At 38.2% G+C, this 21,511-nt stretch overlaps 1 protein-coding gene across 2 annotated transcripts; it reads right to left on the bottom strand.

Moving 5' to 3' along the window:
- Window positions 1-2,837: 2,837 nt before the first annotated feature.
- LOC128697834 (coiled-coil domain-containing protein 43) lies at window positions 2,838-21,442 on the bottom strand. Of its 2 annotated transcripts, XM_053789776.2 has the most exons (5): window positions 21,245-21,439; window positions 17,443-17,532; window positions 13,281-13,403; window positions 9,956-10,122; window positions 2,838-3,239 (listed from the first exon to the last, which is right to left on the bottom strand). In XM_053789776.2, exons 1-5 carry the CDS (start codon window positions 21,410-21,412, stop codon window positions 3,161-3,163), a joined length of 627 nt encoding a protein of 208 aa, XP_053645751.1. In that variant the 5' UTR covers window positions 21,413-21,439; the 3' UTR covers window positions 2,838-3,160. The 2 variants fall into 2 exon arrangements, with proteins under 2 accessions (XP_053645751.1, XP_069955704.1); XM_070099603.1 differs by lacking the exon at window positions 13,281-13,403 and having other exon boundaries at window positions 21,245-21,442.
- Between the last annotated feature and the right edge of the window lie 69 nt (window positions 21,443-21,511).

Genomic DNA, 21,511 nt, shown 5'->3' with positions numbered 1-21,511 from the left:
TGCACTTCCTAAAAACTTTATTTCTCGAGACAGACAGGAAATAAGTTAAATACTTTTTACCTGCATTAAGTTTAAATTATTATAATCAAAAAAGAAGCGCTAAGCCACAAGGGCTATACAGCTTTAAGCTGTATAGCCCTTGTGGCTTAGCGCTTCTTTTTGATTATAATAATAATATACAGCATTAAGTTTAAAAAGTGTCATTTTGTGCAAGATTACTACTATTTTTGTGTTATACTCAGAGTACTAAACCCATATTTGTGTCTGAAAGATTTGTTTCAACAATAGCTACTTGTGTCAGACCAGTTAAGAAAAAGTGTTACTCTTGTCACTTTGCAGAGATGGGAGTGGCTACCAATTTAGTACCAGCAATGGTATGTTCATGGGATAACTCTAAACTTATAAGGATTTGGGGTTGATAACAACAATGATAATACTGATTTTTCTAAAACTATTACTACATGGAAGAGAACTAAACCCACACAGGTAATACAGTGCCTGAGGGAATGTAAGGCAACCAGGTCTGATACAAGTGTGGATCCAATTTCATTAGAGCAGCACTGCAGTAGGCCTATTATCCCATGCTAGACAGGTTTTACTCAACCATTCCTTGAATCCAAAGCCTTTCACCAACATCGAAGTAAACCCTTTGAAGGGGCCAGCAAAGGTAACCATGACAGATTCCTAAGATTTCAACAGAGGGCTTTGAACTACTCTTCCTTTCCTCAGATCAAACCTGATTACCCTGTCCCCCATTCCTCAGGCACCAAATGTTTCCTATGGGTTTTGCACTATCCTATGGAATTTATAAGACTAAATGTTTTGACAACTGTACCATAGTACGGTGGTACCTCGAGTTTCGAACAGCTCCCAACGCGAACAAGTGTATGTTTGGGGGTCTGCAATGGACTAATCTAATTTACATTATTCCTAATTGGGACAAATTAGTTTGGTATTGGCACTCGAACAGCCTTCTGGAATGAATTAAGTTCGTAACTCGAGGTACCACTATACTGTGGTTGGTACTGTACGAGTGTTAAACTTGCATTACTAGTGTTCATATCCCCTTAGGCAAAGATCACAGCAAACCTTATTGTGACATCTATCCAATGGCAGCAATACATCTCAACTATGGTGTTTATACATCTTTCCACTATGATGCCAACACATTGTTCTACTATGGTGCTACTAAACTGTTCCACTATGATGATCATTAGCTCGCTATTCTCAGTGTCACTAGTGTATATATATACAGGTCAGCCATCACTAATTTTGGCTAGCATCTCTATTTATAGGTTAATTTGGCTGACAGGTGAACTGCTGAAAGGTCTAGAGCAATGCAGTTTTGTAAGAGAACAAGGCATAATGAACTTTTACATGCTGGATCAGTGATAGCTGACCCCACACTCACCAAGGCTTCTGGGTCCATGCTAAACTATCGATCACTTATTAGCTTCCCTTTATCAAGTGATGAATTCTCACCTTGCTACTCCAAGAGATCCACAACTCTTTATTTACAACTACAATAAAACATCTTAACTTTGAAACTAAATTAGAAACAATTCACCTGAAACTGCAGCAATTTGTTCACTTCTCCCCTCAAGCGAACATGAAACTGTGATTCCAAAGCATTGGGTTCACCCAACTAAGTTCAAGTTACCTGCCTACTGAAGCTTTGGGTTAAATGCCTAATCTTGATGTTTCAACATTGCTGCTAAAAATATGTTATCTTGGATTCACTGCCTAATATTACTGCTTCAAACCAGTTCTCTCATGCACACTCCCACAAACACCAATGACATTCTGAAGATGGTTCAAGGTCAGGTGTGGTTTTTACCGAAACTACTATATTACTGTATTAGTCAAGAACGCAGATTACTGACACTGCTAAGTAGGCAAAAGCTGGGTGAAAACCATTATAAGTCTGAAAAGAGCAATTGCTCATCTGAGGGTTGAGTTGTATGACTTACAAAGCACTAACCATTTGGTTATTCAATGCCTTAACAAAAACTTAAGACATCATTACTAATTTTCATTTGTTTTTGAACCCAATAGCTGTCTCCTGCTATGAAAGAGTAACCCCCCCCCAAAAAAAAAAAAAAAAATTCAAATGCATTCATTCAATCGCTGTCTTGCCAGAAGTGTTCTGACTTAATCAGTTTTCCCCGAATCTCTTCATAAAAGTTACCTTTCTCTCAGTCCAACAGCCCATACATTAAAACGTTTATTCACTCTTTATCTAATGTTCACACAAGCCTGCTTGATGCTCAAGCCCCTAAAACTCAAAGATAACTTTTCCCTCTCCCTCCAACCGTTCCTGAGACAACGTCTAGTCCAAACAAACAGCTGTGGTAGCTCCCACTTCATATTAGATCAAACCCACACTTCAATAGTTAACTACTCTTCCATAGCACTGAACCCAAATATACATTAATGCTTCCAGGAATCATCGCCCCCCCACAGGCTGGTATTATACCAGGCCCCCAAAATTGGAAAGGAAATATTACAAAATTAAGAACAGCAGCATTAAAAAATACATAGGAAAGTAAAGGCAAGTGTATACTAAGAAAAAGTTTGTCACCTTATGCATTCATGAGGCAGAAAAGTCCAGCAAGCCTGCCAGAGAGGAAAATGTTATACAGTACAAGTTTCCATTTCATACTGGTATGACAATACGGTAGTGCCTCTCTCGATGGTTGCCATCTACCAACCTACTACCTCTCACTGCTCCAACTTCTATTCTTTAGAACGTCACTCATTTAACTACAGAGCAATCTGTTGGATAAATATATTGATGCTTTGTATACATAGAGATATAAGTAAAAAATATGCAAATAATCAATTTATATCTTTATTTTGACCATATATTCTTGATGCTGTAAAGATTGCTTATTTAGAATATTTAAAGATAAAATAAAGAACAGACATCTAGCCTCACAAATAATTCAAAAACTCTTGTTAATAATGAACCTTTAAAACAAATAATGTTCTACAGATGACATCAAAGAAATATGTCTCAAAATAATACATGGCTCAGGAATACAATGAATTACAACTATTTCATAAAATTACCTGTTCCAGTTTACAATATATTATGAATATCTGTATTTGCTAGCTGAAACTTATTTAAATAATGACTAATAACTAATAGTGGAGGCGATCACCGTCTGCGTTCTCCCTTTTGGGTTCGTTTCTTCTCTTTCTCCTTCCTCTCATCATCTTTAGACTTCTGCTTAGCTCTGAAACAAGGAGTCAATTATTAGATGTAAACCTTTTAAGGAGCGCCCTGATGAAGGACCCATTCCACAGGTGCTGTATCATCCCCTACTGGTTTAGTGCATCCCCATGAAAATAATATAATACAGCCTCTCCTCACTTACCGACGCACTTGTTTACCAACAACTCAGAGTTATGACAGGCTCTCTGGCGAGCTGTTATTGTATACTGTACGAGAACTTGGGCCATGAACCGGCAGCGCAACATCTCAGCTTCAAGGATCTGAATCTCCTTCCTACAGCCACTCAATACACTAGCTTTCTTTCTCCAAGACTACATATTTGTACAAATTTCCTGTTGTTTTTCCTCTTGGGAGAGGAAAAACAACCGGAAAATGGAAGAAATACAAAAGAAGTTCATTGTAAAGAGGTTAATGATGCATCTCAGAATCAAGCAATATCCAAGACTACAAATTTTGTCTATAAATTTGTACTTTATTGTGCATCCCAGAGTAGAAAATAGAGTTAGAAGTGCAGCAGCACTTGGAAGAGGAAAATGGAAGAAGTACAAAAGAAGGCCACAGTAAAGGGGTTAGCTGGTGTGTTCGTATGTGTGTTTACATTCTTAGTATATGGTGGGAGATTAAGAAATGATTAAACTCAGTGAACAAGGTATGTCGATGGTGGTAATGATAATAATAATCGCTCTGGAGTGCTTTAAATGTCAACTACCAAACCTATACGATGTTTAAAGTGCTCCAGTTATTATTTATTATTATAAATTATTATTACCATCGACATACCTTGTTCACTGAGTTTAAGCTTTTCTTACGATACCATGTGACAGAGTGCATAGCATATGACTCGGGGAAAAAAAAAAAATTCAGGAAAAATCGTGCTATTTTTGCTTTTTTTATGATAAGAGTGATCTAGGAGTGTTTGCCCTATGGTAAACACCATTTTCTTTTGTTACAGACCAGAGGTACAGACAAGAGAAGCCTCTACCTCTTGCCCTACTCTCATAATATACCATATATTATTCATTTCGAAATCTTTATTTATCGTGTTTCTGACATCAATTTGGAATAAATGTGATAGGTAGATTACCTTTATTACTAATATTAGCGTAATTACACAACATTTTATTAGTACCACAGCTAACATCCAACGCCCATGATGACTGACCAGATACTGAATGCTCCTGCTGGCCTCGCCCTCTCTCCATAGCTCCTCCCACTTCGTAATGATGTTAGATAGTGAATTTAATGTATTAAACAAAAAAAAACAAAAAAATAAAAAAAAATTGGAAAAATTCTGAAAATTCACTACATGTTCAGATGTGTATTACTCACCGCATCATAAAAATAATTTTGTAAAATGACTAATTCTTTGTAGAAACATGGTACAAAGATGATACTTATACCAAATGTTGCCAGAGTTTTAAGCTATTTTTCTGTACGCTTAACTCACTGTATGTGTATTTTACTTTTTTATTGTTTTCTGTAATACAGTGGACCCCCGGTTAACGATATTTTTTCACTCCAGAAGTATGTTCAGGTGCCAGTACTGACCGAATTTGTTCCCATAAGAAATATTGTGAAGTAGATTAGTCCATTTCAGACCCCCAAACATACACGTACAAATGCACTTACATAAATACACTTACATAATTGGTCGCATTCGGAGGTAATCGTTATGCGGGGGTCCACTGTATACAAGTTATGCAAATTAAAATAAAGTTATCAAGTTGGTTTCATTTTTCTTTTTTTTTTCTTTCTAATATACATATTTAATTCACCATTTACCATCATTACAAAGTGGGCAGAGCTATAGCAGAAGGAGAAGCAGCAGTGTCTCAGTAACTCATGATTGCCCTTATAAAATATTGTATAATTATACTATTACTATCAATAAAGGTTATCTATCTATCAGATTTATTCTAGAATACATGTATTAGGTATGACATAAATAATGTAGAAGCATGATAAAGATGCCCAAATTAATAAAATTTGACATTATATAGAGAGGTATTGAAGGGTAACTATAGAAGATCACTCTTTTCCTATGCAAAGACTGAAAAAAGTGAGATTTTCTCAATAAAAAAAAAAAAAAAAATCCTAAGTAATCAGCTATACACATGTTTCCTGGATTATCTCGGAAGCAAGTCACTGACCTATTTCATGTTGTATTACCATTAATAATAAACAGACTGAAAGAAATTTCCCAGCAAACAAGACTGAAAGTTTTAATTTTGGGTGGCGACACTTTTGAAGTGTCAGTAAGGGGCGATTCCTCGATTAACGACAAATTCGTTTACCGATGTGGTCTTAGGAACGGAACTCCGTCGGTAAGTGAGGAGAGGCTGTAGTAACAGTAATATTATTATTAGTAATAAAACCATAAATAATTTAATTTTTATTATATTCATTTTTTTTTTTCAACAAGTCGGTCGTCTCCCACCGAGGCAGGGTGACCCAAAAAAGAAAGAATCCCCAAAAAGAAAATACTTTCATCATCATTCAACACTTTCACCACACTCACACATTATCACTGCTTTTGCAGAGGTGCTCAGAATACAACAGTTTAGAAGCATATACGTATAAAGATACACAACATATCCCTCCAAAACTGCCAATATCCCAAACCCCTCCTTTAAAGTGCAGGCATTGTACTTCCCATTTCCAGGACTCAAGTCCGACTATATGAAAATAACCGGTTTCCCTGAATCCCTTCACTAAATATTACTCTGCTCACACTCCAACAGATCGTCAGGTCCCAAGTATCATTCGTCTCCATTCACTCCTATCTAACACGCTCATGCACGCTTGCTGGAAGTCCAAGCCCCTCGCCCACAAAACCTCCTTTACCCCCTCTTTCCAACCCTTTCGAGGACGACCCCTACCCCTCTTTCCTTCCCCTATAGATTTATATGTTTTCCATGTCATTCTACTTTGATCCATTCTCTCTAAATGACCAAACCACCTCAACAACCCCTCTTCTGCCCTCTGATTAATGCTTTTATTAACTCCACACCTTCTCCTAATTTCCACACTCCGAATTTTCTGCACAATATTTACACCACACATTGCCCTTAGACAGGACATCTCCACTGCCTCCAACCATCTCCTCGCTGCTGCATTTACCACCCAAGCTTCACGTCCATATAAGAGTGTTGGTACTACTATACTTTCATACATTCCCTTCTTTGCCTCCATAGATAACGTTTTTTGACTCCACATATACCTCAACGCACCACTCACCTTTTTTCCCTCATCAATTCTATGATTAACCTCATCCTTCATAAATCCATCCGCCGACACGTCAACTCCCAAGTATCTGAAAACATTCACTTCTTCCATACTCCTCCTCCCCAATTTGATATCCAATTTTTCTTTATCTAAATCATTTGATACCCTCATCACCTTACTCTTTTCTATGTTCACTTTCAACTTTCTACCTTTACACACATTCTCAAACTCATCCACTAACCTTTGCAATTTTTCTTTAGAATCTCCCATAAGCACAGTATCATCAGCAAAAAGTAACTGTGTCAATTCCCATTTTGAATTTGATTCCCCATAATTTAATCCCACCCCTCTCCCAAACACCCTAGCATTTACTTCTTTTACAACCCCATCTATAAATATATTAAACAACCATGGTGACATTACACATCCCTGTCTAAGACCTACTTTTACCGGGAAGTATTCTCCCTCTCTTCTACACACCCTAACCTGAGCCTCACTATCCTCATAAAAGCTCTTTATAGCATTTAGTAACTTACCACCTATTCCATATACTTGCAACATCTGCCACATTGCTCCTCTATCCACTCTATCATATGCCTTTTCTAAATCCATAAATGCAATAAAAACTTCCCTACCTTTATCTAAATACTGTTCACATATATGCTTCAATGTAAACACTTGATCTACACATCCCCTACCCACTCTGAAGCCTCCTTGCTCATCCGCAATTCTACATTCTGTCTTACCTCTAATTCTTTCAATTATAATTCTACCGTATACTTTTCCTGGTATACTCAGTAAACTTATTCCTCTATAATTTTTATAATCTCTTTTGTCCCCTTTCCCTTTATATAAAGGGACTATACATGCTCTCCGCCAATCCCTAGGTACCTTCCCCTCTTTCATACATTTATTAAACAAAAGTACCAACCACTCCAACACTATATCCCCCCCTGCTTTTAACATTTCTGTCATGATCCCATCAGTTCCAGCTGCTTTACCCCCTTTCATTCTACGTAATGCCTCACATACCTCCACCACACTTACATTCTGCTCTTCTTCACTCCTAAAAGATGGTATACCTCCCTGGCCAGTGCATGAAATTACTGCCTCCCTTTCTTCCTCAACATTTAAGTTCCTCAAAATATTCTCGCCATCTACCTAATACCTCCCTCTCCCCATCTACTAACTCCCCTACTCTGTTTTTAACGGACAAATCCATACTTTCCCTAGGCTTTCTTAACTTGTTTAACTCACTCCAAAACTTTTTCTTATTTTCATTAAAATTTCTTGACAGTGCCTCTCCCACTCTTTCATCTGCTCTCCTTTTGCACTCTCTCACCACTCTCTTCACCTTTCTTTTACTCTCCATATACTCTGCTCTTCTTATAACACTTCTGCTTTGTAAAAACCTCTCGTAAGCTACCTTTTTCTCTTTTATCACACCCTTTACTTCATCATTCCACCAATCACTCCTCTTTCCTCCTGCCCCCACCCTCCTATAACCACAAACTTCTGCCCCACATTCTAATACTGCATTTTTAAAACTATTCCAACCCTCTTCAACCCCCCCACTACTCATCTTTGCACTAGCCCACCTTTCTGCCAATAGTCGCTTATATCTCGCCCGAACTTCCTCCTCCCTTAGTTTATACACTTTCACCTCCCTCTTACTTGTTGTTGCCACCTTCCTCTTTTCCCATCTACCTCTTACTCTAACTGTAGCTACAACTAAATAATGATCCGATATATCAGTTGCCCCTCTATAAACATGTACATCCTGGAGCCTACCCATCAACCTTTTATCCACCAATACATAATCTAACAAACTACTTTCATTACGTGCTACATCATAGCTTGTATATTTATTTATCCTCTTTTTCATAAAATATGTATTACTTATTACCAAATTTCTTTCTACACATAGCTCAATTAAAGGCTCCCCATTTACATTTACCCCTGGCACCCCAAATTTACCTACTACTCCCTCCATAACATTTTTACCCACTTTAGCATTGAAATCCCCAACCATTACTCTCACACTTGATTCAAAACTCCCCACGCATTCACTCAACATTTCCCAGAATCTCTCTCTCTCCTCTACACTTCTCTCTTCTCCAGGTGCATACACGCTTACTATAACCCACTTTTCACATCCAATCTTTATTTTACTCCACATAATCCTTGAATTTATACATTTGTAGTCCCTCTTTTCCTGCCATAGCTTATCCTTCAACATTATTGCTACTCCTTCTTTAGCTCTAACTCTATTTGAAACCCCTGACCTAATCCCATTTATTCCTCTCCATTGAAACTCTCCCACCCCCTTCAGCTTTGTTTCACTTAAAGCCAGGACATCCAGTTTCTTCTTATTCATAACATCCACAATCATCTCTTTCTTATCATTTGCACAACATCCACGCACATTCAGACTTCCCACTTTGACAATTTTCTTCTTCTTATTCTTTTTAGTAATCTTTACAGGAAAAGGGGTTACTAGCCCATTGTTCTCGGCATTTTAGTTGACTTTTACGGAGGAAAGATTCTTATTCCACTTCCCCATGGATATAAAAGGAAAAGTAATAAGACCAAGAACTATTAAGATAAAATCAAAGAAAACTCAGATGAGTGTGTATAAATAAACGTGTACATGTATGTGTAGTGTGACCTAAGTGTAAGTAGAAGTAGCAAGATGTACCTGTAATCTTGCATATTTACGAGACAGACAAAAGACACCAGCAATCCTACCATCATATAGTATTTAATTATTACTATAATCCCTGGGCAACAGTGCCCAGGGAATGGTACAGGTGGACCCTACTGATACAGCAAGTTAGGTTTTGGGCTACTGCTGTAAAGCAAAAATCGCTGTAAAGTTAATCATAGCCTTTTTTAACTCTTTTTTAATTTTTGTACATATAAAAGCCTGATAACATGTTTACACTATCATATATTAAGTGAGCAATATAGCTAGGCCTAAAAAATGCACATACAGTACACACATTACTTACATTAAAACATTTTCGTCCTTAGGTTACAGTGAGTGGTGAATATATTTATTGTAGGACGTTTGAATAAACGAAGAATGGGTATACTAACTGAAAACTTCTGTAAAGCAGGGCCTGCCTATATTAAAAAGATGAATTAATAATTTGTTTATTTCTTACACTGAGAAAGCAATAATCAGCCCACGGTTGTTCACAGGATTTCAGTAAGATACACTACTAGTAAAACTAACTGATAAAAAAAAAAGTTTTCCAGAGGGATCTATACAAGTTATTGCATGAGCTTCCTGATCATCTGGCTTGTGAAGCTTATGTTAACTTGCAGGCCACAGGCAGCAAAAGCTTGTCATAAATGGTACAGTATATAATACTGACAAGTTTATGAGAAAGACTCAATCCTCAATAGACTATAATAGCGAGATACATGTTACTCTCATTACTGGGCTTCAGAATAGTAGGTTAGCAGTACACAGTTTGTTAGTCTTACCTGTCTTCTTTGTCCTTTTCTCTCTTGCGCTGTGCCTCTTCTTTGTCCCTCTCTCTCTTCTCCCTCTCTGCTTTAAACACCTCCTCTGCATTGGTGTTCTTAGTGCTAATACCTCCACTAGTCTCTAACTCTTCCTGATCACTATCAGTAACTTCTCCATCAGACACCTGCCAGCAAACATCAAAATCTGTTAACAAGACATATTAGCGGAATATCAACCTTAATCTATTTCCAGCTATACATGACACATTTGTAAATGCTGTGGAAGCTTAAGAGCTCAAATAAAAATGCTCTTATACAATGTAAATCCCACATGAATGGAAAGCAAATCAGAAAACTAGAAATGATATATGGTATAAATGTATGTGTATTCATGTTAGACCATGTGTGCTTTCAGCTTCAGACTTTTTTTTTTTTTTTTTTTTTTTTTTTTTACACAGGGTTTGACAAGGTTAAGGATCCCTAGCTTTATTGACAAGCTATTTACAGGTTAAGGATTCCTAACTTTATTGGCAAGCTAAGAGCTGTTACCTACATCAACTCATTTAAAAGCATTTTTATTGTTATGAGACATACAAGTAGGGAACAGGATGAAGTTGGAGCCATCTGTGGGCCAGCATTTTCATTTGATCAACTGACTTTATCTCGTTGACATCATTATGCTGTACGAATGTGTTCCATACTCGAGTCATCCTGGGTATGTATGATCTCAGATGGAGTGATGTTCTGGAGAAGGGTACAGCCAGAGTGAAGTTGCTGCTTTCTGCCCGTCTTGTGGCATAAAAGCTTGTTTCACGCTGTCCTTGAAGTGGATCCAAGTGCGGTATTTTGACAATATTGGCCTTGTACATAACAGTAAGGCCACCCACATCCCTCCTATGTTGAAGGCTCTGCTGAAATGACAGATCTATCCAGGATGGGTCCAGGCGAGAGATGAGACGTCTTGCTCTGTTCTCTACTCTGTCAAGCAGTCGCAGATGAGTGGGGGGGCAGGCAAACCAAGAAAGTGGAGCATACTCAAGGTGTGAGCGTACTTGTGCCTCGTACAAGATCTTGTAACCCCTACTGTCAAGCAGATGCGAGATACGGCGAAGTGCTGTAAGCTTCCTGGCTGCCTTGTTTGCAAGATTTACAACATGGTTCTTCATGGTTAGTTTGGAGTCAAATTTCACCCCAAGGATATCAACTTCTTCTCCAGGTGCCAACACCCTCCCATTCATCCTTACTACTGCAGCAGCATTACCATCATGGTGCCTAGAGACGATCATCATTTGCGTTTTCTCAGGTGCAAATGTTACTTGCCATCTATTTCCCCAAGCTGATATAGCTCTCAGCTGGTGATTGATGTAGCTTAGAGCAGCTGGCATTTCTTCTCTTGGATAAGTGAATGTCAGTGTATAGTCGTCTGCATATGCATGTGATTCTGGGATGAGATGAAGAAGGTCGTTGAAGTAGACATTCCATAACAATGGACCCAGCACGCTTCCTTGTGGAACACTTGCCCCAATAGGATGTCTTGCTGATTCCGTTCCATTGAGAACTACACTTAGAGATCTACCATGAAGGTAATCACTGAGGAGACATAGCGTAGAGCCTGCAATTCCCAGTGCTTGAAGTTTTGCTAAGAGGCCCTGGTGCCACACCCGGTCGAAAGCGCCAGCAATGTCCAGTGCTACCACACAGCTGACTTTGGATTCATCCAGTGACTGGTGCCACTTAGTGGAGAGGTTTAACAACAGATCAGCAGCAGAGTAACCTTTCCTGAAGCCATATTGACGATCACAAAGTAGTGAGTGGTAGTCAAAAAACTCTGTCATTTGTCTTGAGATTATTGTCTCAAGGATCTTACCAGTGATTGACAGGATTGACACTGGTCTGTAGTTGCTGATTTCTGCTCTGCTCTTCTTTTTGTGAACAGGGACTACATTTGCCTCTTTCCATAGAGAGGGCCATTTACACTGTACTAGGCAGTGCTGAAAGATGCAAGTTAGAGGTGCTGCTAGCTGGTCTGCACATCTTCTCAACAATCTTGAGCTCAACTTGTCTAGGCCCACAGCCTTTTCTTGATCAAGCGATTTAAGAAGGAAATGCACCTCCTCCTCCCTTATTGTCACCACTGACAGTTTTGACACAGTTCTTGCAGCTAGCCAAGGAGGGTCCCTTGCTGGATCAGGAACTTGCATTTTGGTAGCAAAGTGTTCAGCAAAGAGGTCCGCCTTCTCTTGACTACTAGTAGAGGTGGTCCCATCCTCTTTTCAGCATTTAGGACACTTATATTATAACCATTCATACAAGTTTTTCTGCCCTTCCTATATTCAACCAGTTCATAACTGCTAACTCTTAAGTCAGAAGAAATGCTGGGAGCAAAGGGCCAGTAACCCCTTCTCCTGTATAAATTACTAAATTTAAAAATAAAAACTTTTGTTTTTCTTTTTAGGTCACCCTGCCTTGGTGGGATATGGCTGGTTTGTTTAGGAAAAAAAATCTGTCTAAAAAATTGAGTTTTAAAACTGGTGGCCATCAGCTAACATTGATGGCACTGGAATCAGTACTGCTATCTGCCAATTTTGTTGATACTGGTATCGGCCTACATTTAATATCAGGATCTGTAAAAAATCTAGTAAAATTCTATCCCTATTAAAAATAACAGATACAATTACCAAACAATAAAAACTACAATCATGAATAAAATGCTCAACACAAACATGTACTATCAAACCCAAGTTAATATAGCGATCATCAATTTAAAAACCCCATTAAATTACTGTCAAAAGATTTCCCTAAAAGTTCCCCGAGATCCCTATAGGCACCCAAGTAATTGTAAAAAGCCTGAGAGAAACACACTGGGTAGTCCCAATAAAAGCTTCTGTATACTGACCTCATATCCATAAAAATTTATAGAGATTATTATGGTGATTTCAGAATAATTTTCCCAGGGTATCTCTAACTACCAGTACTGGCTTGGCTTACATAAAACTTATGTAGGTAAATGGTTCACAGAACCGACAGGATGATTAGTTAGACACTTGTGCAACACTTGAGTATCCTTATTGTGGAAAAGTTTATCAAACCAGTGGCTTCAGTCCAATACAGAGCAGTAACATCCTCCTCCCTCTCTTCTTGAAATACCTCCTCTACATTGGTGTTCTTAATGTTAATACCTCCACTAGTCTCTTAACTCTTCTTGATCACTATCAGTAACTTCTCAATATTGGACTGAGGACATCACTGGTTGGCCAAATGTTTCCACATTAAAAAGATGAAAGGATTGCACAAGTGTCTTAATTCATCATAAAAGTCATCCTAGCCAATCTTGTCACCCTACTTGTGCATATTGTGCCAGTATAGCACTCTTGAGATTCTCCTCCTCCTTTGATCGTGTCTTGACAGTCACCACACATTGGGCCTGCTCCTCCATGATTTTTGCTAATTTTTCATCCATGCCAACCTGGAAGAATGGTAAAATATACTTTTATACTTATGAAGAGTTTCAAGAGGGTTTTTTTTTTTTAATATTTTCAATGAAAGTATGTTATGAACAACAATACAGTACTGTATCTTTGAACAGCTACACTTTATTCTTTTAGTTTATTAAAATTTACATATTCTCACAGTTTAGATCTGTAGATGTTTAGTTAATTCTTGAATACTAAATTATCAAGGACTAAAGAATTTTAATTATTATTAAAAGTTTTTCATTCTCTTAACTCTGAAATCAATTAGACTGTGGAGGTGGGACCAGGCCTCCCGGTGGATCAGGGCCTGATCAACCAGGCTGTTACTGCTGGCCACACGCAGTCCAACGTACGAGCCACAGCCCGGCTGATCCGGCACTGACTTTAGATATCTGTCCAGCTCTCTCTTGAAGGCAGCCAGGGGCTTATTGGCAATTCCCCTAATGCTTGATGGGAGGCTGTTGAACAGTCTTGGGCCCCAGACACTTATGGTGTTTTCCCTTAGTGTACCAATGGCGCCCCTACTTTTAATTGGGGGCATTTTGCATTGCCTGCCCAGTCTTTTACTTTCGTAGGGAGTGATTTCTGTGTGAAGATTTGGGACCATTCCTTCCAGGATTTTCCAAGTGTAGATTATGATATCTCTCCCTCCTGCGTTCCAATGAGTACAAGTCAAGTGCTTCCAAGCATTCCCAGTAGTTAAGGTGCTTGACAGAACTTATAAGTGCAGTAAAGGATCTCTGTACACTCTCTAGATCTGCAATTTCACCTGCTTTGAATGGAGATGTTAATGTACAGCAGTATTCCAGCCTAGAGAGAACAAGTGATTTGAAAAGGATCATCATTGGCTTGGCATCTCTAGTTTTGAACGTTCTCATTATCCATCCTATCATTTTCTTTGCACTTGCAAAGATCCTCAGACATTACTACTCCCAGGTCCCTTACATTATTTTTCCGCTCTATTGTATGACCAGAGTCCGTAGTATACTCTGTTCTAGTTATTATCTCTTCCAGTTTTCCATAACGGAGTAGTTGGAATTTGTCCTCATTGAACATCATATTGTTTACTGTTGCCCACTGGAAAACTTTGTTTATATCTTTTTGGAGGTTAACCGCGTTCTCAGCAGATGACAGCCTCGTGCAGATCCTAGTATGATCCGCAAAGGATGATACGGTGCTGTGGTGTATATCTCTGTCTATGCCTGATATGAGGATGAGGAATAAGATGGGGCGAGTACTGTGCCTTGTGGAACAGAGCTCTTCATTATGGCAGCCTCCGATTTAACTCTGTTGACCACTACTCTTTGTGTTCGATTTGTTAGGAAGTTGAAGATCCATCTCCCCACTTTCCCAGTTATTCCTTTAGCATGTATTTTATGGGCTATTACGCCATGATCGCATTTGTCAAATGCTTTTGCAAAGTCTGTGTATATTACATCTGCATTCTGATTTTCTTCCAGTGCATCGAAGGCCATATCATAGTGATCCAGTAGCTGTGAGAGGCAGGAGCGACCTGCCCTGAACCCATGTTGCCCTGGATTGTGCAGATTTTGGGAATCCAGGTGATTTGCAATCCTGTTTCTTAGCACTCTTTCAAAGATTTTTATGATGTGGGGTGTCAGAGCTATTGGTCTATAGTTCTTAGCTAATGCTTTGCTGCCACCTTTATGGAGTGGGGCTATATCGGGTGGAGGTGGGAAGTACAGTGCCTGCACTCTGAAGGTGGGGTGGAAAGTACAGTGCCTGCACTCTGAAGGTGAGGTGGAAAGTACAGTGCCTGCACTCTGAAGGTGGGGTGGAGGTGGGAAGTACAGTCCCTGCACTCTGAAGGTGGGGTGGAGGTCGGAAGTACAGTCCCTGCACTCTGAAGGTGGGGTGGAGGTGGGAAGTACAGTGCCTGCACTCTGAAGGTGGGGTGGAGGTGGGAAGTACAGTCCCTGCACTCTGAAGGTGGGGTGGAGGTGGGAAGTACAGTGCCTGCACTCTGAGGGTGGGGTGGAGGTGGGAAGTACAGTCCCTGCACTCTGAAGGTGGGGTGGAGGTGGGAAGTACAGTCCCTGCACTCTGAAGGTGGGGTGGAGGTGGGAAGTACAGTCCCTGCACTCTGAAGGTGGGGTGGAGGTGGGAAGTACAGTGCCTGCACTCTGAAGGTGGGGTGGAGGTGGGAAGTACAGTCCCTGCACTCTGAAGGTGGGGTGGAGGTGGGAAGTACAGTGCCTGCACTCTGAGGGTGGGGTGGAGGTGGGAAGTACAGTCCCTGCACTCTGAAGGTGGGGTGGAGGTGGGAAGTACAGTGCCTGCACTCTGAAGGTGGGTTGGAGGTGGGAAGTAGTGCCTGCACTCTGAAGGTGAGGTGGAGGTGGGAAGTACAGTGTCTGCACTCTGAAGGTGAGGTGGAGGTGGGAAGTACAGTGCCTGCACTCTGAAGGTGGGAAGTACAGTGCCTGCACTCTGAAGGTGGGGTGGAGATATGTTGCAGTTTTTGAACTGTAGTATCGGCACACCTCTGGCAAGACAGTGACAGAACGAGCGATAATAAAAATGTTTCTTCTTTTTTATAGTTGCCCTTGCCTCAGTAGGAAATGGCTGATGTGTTAAAAAAAAAAAACGCACTTTTCTGTTTTCAATACCCATTCCCTTTCTCTCAGAGTCTATAGGTCTATGTACACGTTGGTTAAATCCTGTGTCTTCTCTGTACCATGCCCTCTCTCATCTTTGTACAGTAATCAGAAAGTATTAAATGGCATTAAAATCTTGATTAGAGAATAAAAAAGGCACAATACCATTAATGGAACACAAAAATAACCCGCACATAGGAGAAAGAAACTTATGTAGATGTTGTGGTCCAACTTGGACCACTAACTAGTCATACAGAAGAGCCTCCCTTCCCTTCACTCGTCTGTGTGACTTGTTAATTGTCCAAATTGGACCAAAATGTCATCGTAAGTGTCTTTCTCCTGTGTGAAGGTTATTTGTGTATTGAATCTTTATTAGAAAGATGCTGTAATATCTTACTTGATTAATGAACATTTGGATAATGCAACTTCAATTACTGACCAAATAAAAAAAAAAGTCATCCTCCATTCAGCGACTTCTCTTGCTTCTTTTCTTTTTTTTTTTTACCTCAATGGCCATCTTTCATCTAGGCAAGGTGACACAAACAAGAAATCACAGTCATCATCATTCATTCAGTCACTGCTTTGCCAGAGGTGTGTATTTACGTGATCTGAATCAAAATATTGTACAGTAATGCCTTGTTTTGTTTAATATTCTACATGAAGAACAAGATGGCAGGGTTAGTTTTAATTAAGGTCTGATTCACTACATTACAATACCAGGAAATTAATATTACAGTACTTTAATAAAATAATTTTTCTGTATAAAATTTGGAATAATGGTACATTGGAATTATGGCAATTGCTTCATAAAATGCAACTAAAATATTGCTCAAATTACTAAAAAAAAAATTCTGTAGCCTACTATATTATAATAAACCAATTTTAATACAGTAATTTCTATTTAACAAATACAAGAACAAGGAAAACTGCTTAATGCAAGAACTCTAACATATAACAACAGTGCTGAACTATATTGGTGAATGTTTATACAGTACATACAACAATTTGCTAGAATAGAGGAAATAATGATGCCTTACCCAACTTTACTTAACCTAATACCAATCTTGTCAAACCTAAACCTAAGTAAATACTCCATTAAAACACACAAGGCTCCAAATGCTGAGTATATAGTTGCCACCAGGTTGAATGCTGAACTATTTTGTAAAGCTGTTTTTTTTTATATTTTAGGAAAATGTACCTGGGTTAGGCCTAGGTAGGACAGGATAAATTGTTACATACATTTGACAGTGTTATTTTTTCAGCACAGTACCCTGTTTTTCTGCAGTTATGATCTACAGTTTGTAGTCTACAAAACAGTCCTACCCATGACAAGCAATGAACAAGAAATAGTGATTTACTAGTTTACAACAATTGGAAAATGTATCTTGGTTACACTGAAACAGTGAACTCTTACCCTAACAGGAGGCTCATCGGTATGCCCATCGACTTCTCTCAAATTCCACTTCTTGAGAATGTCTTGACATAAGTCATCTATTCCATTCTCCTGAAATTAAGGACAAATGATTAAAATATATTTTTTTAGTTGCAATCACTTCACTTATATCTTTCAAGAAAGATGACAAACCAGTATGAAAGAATTACAGTAAGTGAAGACATTATCTATTGCATTATATTACTGTATTATTATGTGATATGATGTCACCGTGGTTGTTCAATATATTTATAGATGGGGTTGTAAGAGAAGTGAATGTGTGGGTCTGGGCAAGAAGTGTGGGGTTAAAAGATAAAGAATCTAAAACAAAGTGGGAGTTATCACAGTTGATCTTTGCTGATGACACTGTGCTTTTTGGCACATTCTGAAGAGAAGTTGCAGAGGTTGATGGATGAGTTTGGTAGGGTATGTAATAGAAGAAAATTAAAAGTGAATAGAGGAAAGAGTAAGGTGATGAGGATAATAAAAAGATTAGTGACGAAAGACTGGATATCAGATTGGAGGGAGAGAGTATGGAGGAGGTGAATGTATTCAGATATTTGGGAGTGGACATGTCAGCAGATGGGTCTATGAAGGATGAGGTGAATCATGAGTGGTGCATTTAAGGAGTCTGTGGAGACAAAGAACTTTGTCTGTGGAACCAAAGAGGGGAATGTAAAAGAGTATAGTTAAACCAACACTTTTGTATGGATGGGAAGCATGGGTGGTAAATATTGCAACAAGGAGAAGGCTGGAGGCAGTGGAGATGTCATGTCTGAGGGCAATGTGTGCTGTGAATATAATGCAGAGAATTCATAGTTTGGAAATTAGGAGGAGGTGTGGGATTACCAAAACTATTATCCACATGGCTGAGGAGGGGTTGCTGAGGTGGTTTGCACATGTAGAGAAGATGGAACAAAATAGTGGAGGGAAGGCAGGGTGGAGGGAAGGCGGGGTAGAGGTTGGCCTAGGAAAGGTTGAAGGGAGGGGGTAAAGGAGGTTTTGTGTGCGGGGGCTTGGACCTCGAGCAAGCATGCATGAGCGTATTTGATAGGAGTGAATGGAGACAAATGGTTTTTAATACCTGACATGCTGTTGGAGTGTGAGCAAAGTAACATTTATGAAGGGATTCAGGGAAACCGGCAGGCCGGACTCGAGTCCTGGAGATGGGAAGTACAGTGTCTGCACTCTAAAGGAGGAATGTTAATGTTGCAGTTTTATAACTGTCGTGTAAGCACGCCTCTGGCAAGACAATGATAAAGTGAATGATGAAAGTTTTTCTTTTTCTGACCACCCTGCTTTGGTGGGAATCAACTGATGTGTTAATAAAATAAACTATTATTATAAGTATGTAATGTATTACATTCATGGAAAATGTTAAACTCAAAGAGCCATTCAATGCTGCATGGCAGAGATGAGAGACATGGGGACATTATTTGAAAGACAGACAAAGGCCTTTGGAAGTATGCAGACATATTTGGTAGCCTTTTTCCCCCTTCCCAAAGTCTTTCTCAGTTGCCTTAGCCTTCTTGATTTCATGCACATTTTGAAGCGCTTAAAAGTATGTCTGGAGATCTCAATCAATTGTAAAGCATGAAAAAAATTAGGATGTCATCAGAAAGTCGACATCTCGCAGAATGTATCAATAATTATGGTAGCAGTAGTAACAGTCATAGTAATTAATGATTGATGATGATGATGCTTGATGAATGTAGTATAACAGTAGTAGTAACAGTACTGTAGTAAATCTAGTAGTAATAATAGTAGCAATAATAGTAATAGTATAGTAATAGTAATAACAGGAGCAATAGTAGTAATAGTAGCAATAGTAGTAATAGTAATAATAGCAATAGTAGTAACAGTAATAATAGCAATAGTAATAACAGTAGTGATAATAATAGCAGCAACTAACAATAGTAGTAGTAGTAGTAGTAATAGTAGTAGTAATAGTAACAGTAGTAATAGTAGTAACAGTAATAATAGTAGTAACAGTAATAATAGTAGTAACAGTAATAATAGTAGTAACAGTAATAACAATAGTAATAGTAATAACAATAGTAATAGTAATAACAATAGTAATAGTAATAACAATAGTAATAGTAATAACAATAGTAATAGTAATAACAATAGTAATAGTAATAACAATGGTAATAGTAATAACAACAGTAATAGTAATAATAGTAACCAACAATAGTAGTAACAATTGTAATAGTAATAACAGTAGTAATAGCAATAGTAATAACAGTAGTAATAATAGCAATAGTAATAACAGTAGTAATAATAGCAATAGTAATAACAGTAGTAATAATAGCAATAGTAATAACAGTAGTAATAATAGCAATAGTAATAACAGTAGTAACAGCAGTAATAGTAACAATAGTAACAGTAATAATAGTAATAACAGTAGTAACAGTAATAATAGTAGTAACAGTAATAATAATAACTAACAATAGTAGTAATAATAGTAATAGTATTAAAAGTAATAACAGCAATAGTAATAATAATAGTAGTAATAGTAATAAGAACCATAATAGTAATAATAGTAGTAACAGTAGTAATAGTAACTAACAATAGTAGAAATAATAATAGTAAACAGTAATAACAGTAGTAACAGTAATAATAGTAACTAACAATAGTAGTAATAATAGTAATAGTATTAATAGTATTAACAGCAATAGTAATAACAGCAGTAATAGTAATAACAATAGTAACAATAATAATAATAGTAATAACAACAGTAATAGTAATAACTAATAGTAATAATAACAGTAATAGTAAAAAAAATAAATTGAAGCACTAAACTTGAAAGGGTCATACACTACTGCAACAAAAAAAAACTTTGTACAATGAGATAAGAAAAGATGAAAATAGGTTGAACGGTGATTTTTTTAGCTGTGACTCGGTTCCTAAATAGCATAATTAATGCCCAGTACTATAAATATACTGTATCAACAATCATGGTTATAGTCAAAAAGTGAGCACTAAACCATCATGGGTTATACAATGATGGTTTAGCACAATAGTTTAAGTACCTGGGGAGAGCGAGTCATTCTGGTTCGATCGAAGAAAAGGGAACATAAATCCAGTTTCTTGGTTCAAGAGTCCCTCACTGGCATCAAGAAATCTCCCATCAAGAGGAATAAAATAATAGTTTAAAATATAAGGATCCCAATGGAAATAAGTCACTTTGCCTGAATTTTTTGGGGTTATCCTGGTGGGTAATTTACACTATGTATGATAATTATACTTATGTGTACTTTGTGCCAAAATAAACTTAAATAACATCTAATGATTATAATTTTTGTAACCAAAAAATATAAAGGGGTGGAGGGGTAAGCAAGTGGAAGGCCTCAGTCAGATGACCAAAAGCTCCAACTGTGGGTCATCATGACTAAAACCCACGTCAGGAAACACTTGTCCTGTTTCCTGACAAAGCTTACCTAACCTTGCTAACGCACTCAGCTCACACACTGAGGTCCGTGGTTCGATCTTTGGTACGAGTTTAAACATTAGGACGTGTTTCCTTAAGACACCTGCTGTCCATGTTCACCTATCAGTAAGTAGGTACCTGGGTGTTAGTCGACTGGTGTGGGTCGCATCCTGGGGACAAAATTAACCTAATTTGCCAAAATGCTCTGCATAACAAGGAGTTTTCTATACAGTAGTATGTCACTGATGTCAGTTATGATCTGTATACCTTGTACATGTACCTGTAGAAACAAAGATTATTATTATTATTATCACTTAATTAAGGAAGCCAACCATTTACTGGTCTTGTACAAACCGTTATTTCCGTTAATATTCCTTGTAAGGCTTCAAGCTTCTCCTCGGTCGTTTCATCACCTTCTAATATGCCTTTGATGTAGGGACTGAAGACTTCGTCATCTGTATTTAAAATAACTAGAGTGTTTTTGAGCCAAGAGTCGAAGTCGCATGGTAGAGCCTCGGCCATGTTTTGTTGTTGTTGTGGAGTTGTTAAGGGATCATTAAAGCTCGTGACTTAGTGAGGCCTACTGTCCGGGAGTTATTATTATTTAGGTATGGGTCCACA

The sequence above is a fragment of the Cherax quadricarinatus genome, chromosome 68 (genome assembly GCF_038502225.1).
Source record: "Cherax quadricarinatus isolate ZL_2023a chromosome 68, ASM3850222v1, whole genome shotgun sequence".
Taxonomy (NCBI): domain Eukaryota; kingdom Metazoa; phylum Arthropoda; class Malacostraca; order Decapoda; family Parastacidae; genus Cherax; species Cherax quadricarinatus.
This window is presented reverse-complemented; position numbering and strand designations above follow the sequence as displayed.

Coding starts and splice junctions, on each gene's coding strand:
- LOC128697834 (XM_053789776.2), bottom strand. CDS start 21,412: ATGGCCGAGGCTCTACCATGCGACTTCGACTCTTGGCTCAAAAACACT. Junction 10,123..13,280: donor TACTGGCACAATATGCACAA/GTAGGGTGACAA, acceptor GTTTGCTGGCAG/GTGTCTGATGGAGAAGTTAC. Junction 3,240..9,955: donor GAAAAGGACAAAGAAGACAG/GTAAGACTAACA, acceptor TCCTTGTTTCAG/AGCTAAGCAGAAGTCTAAAG.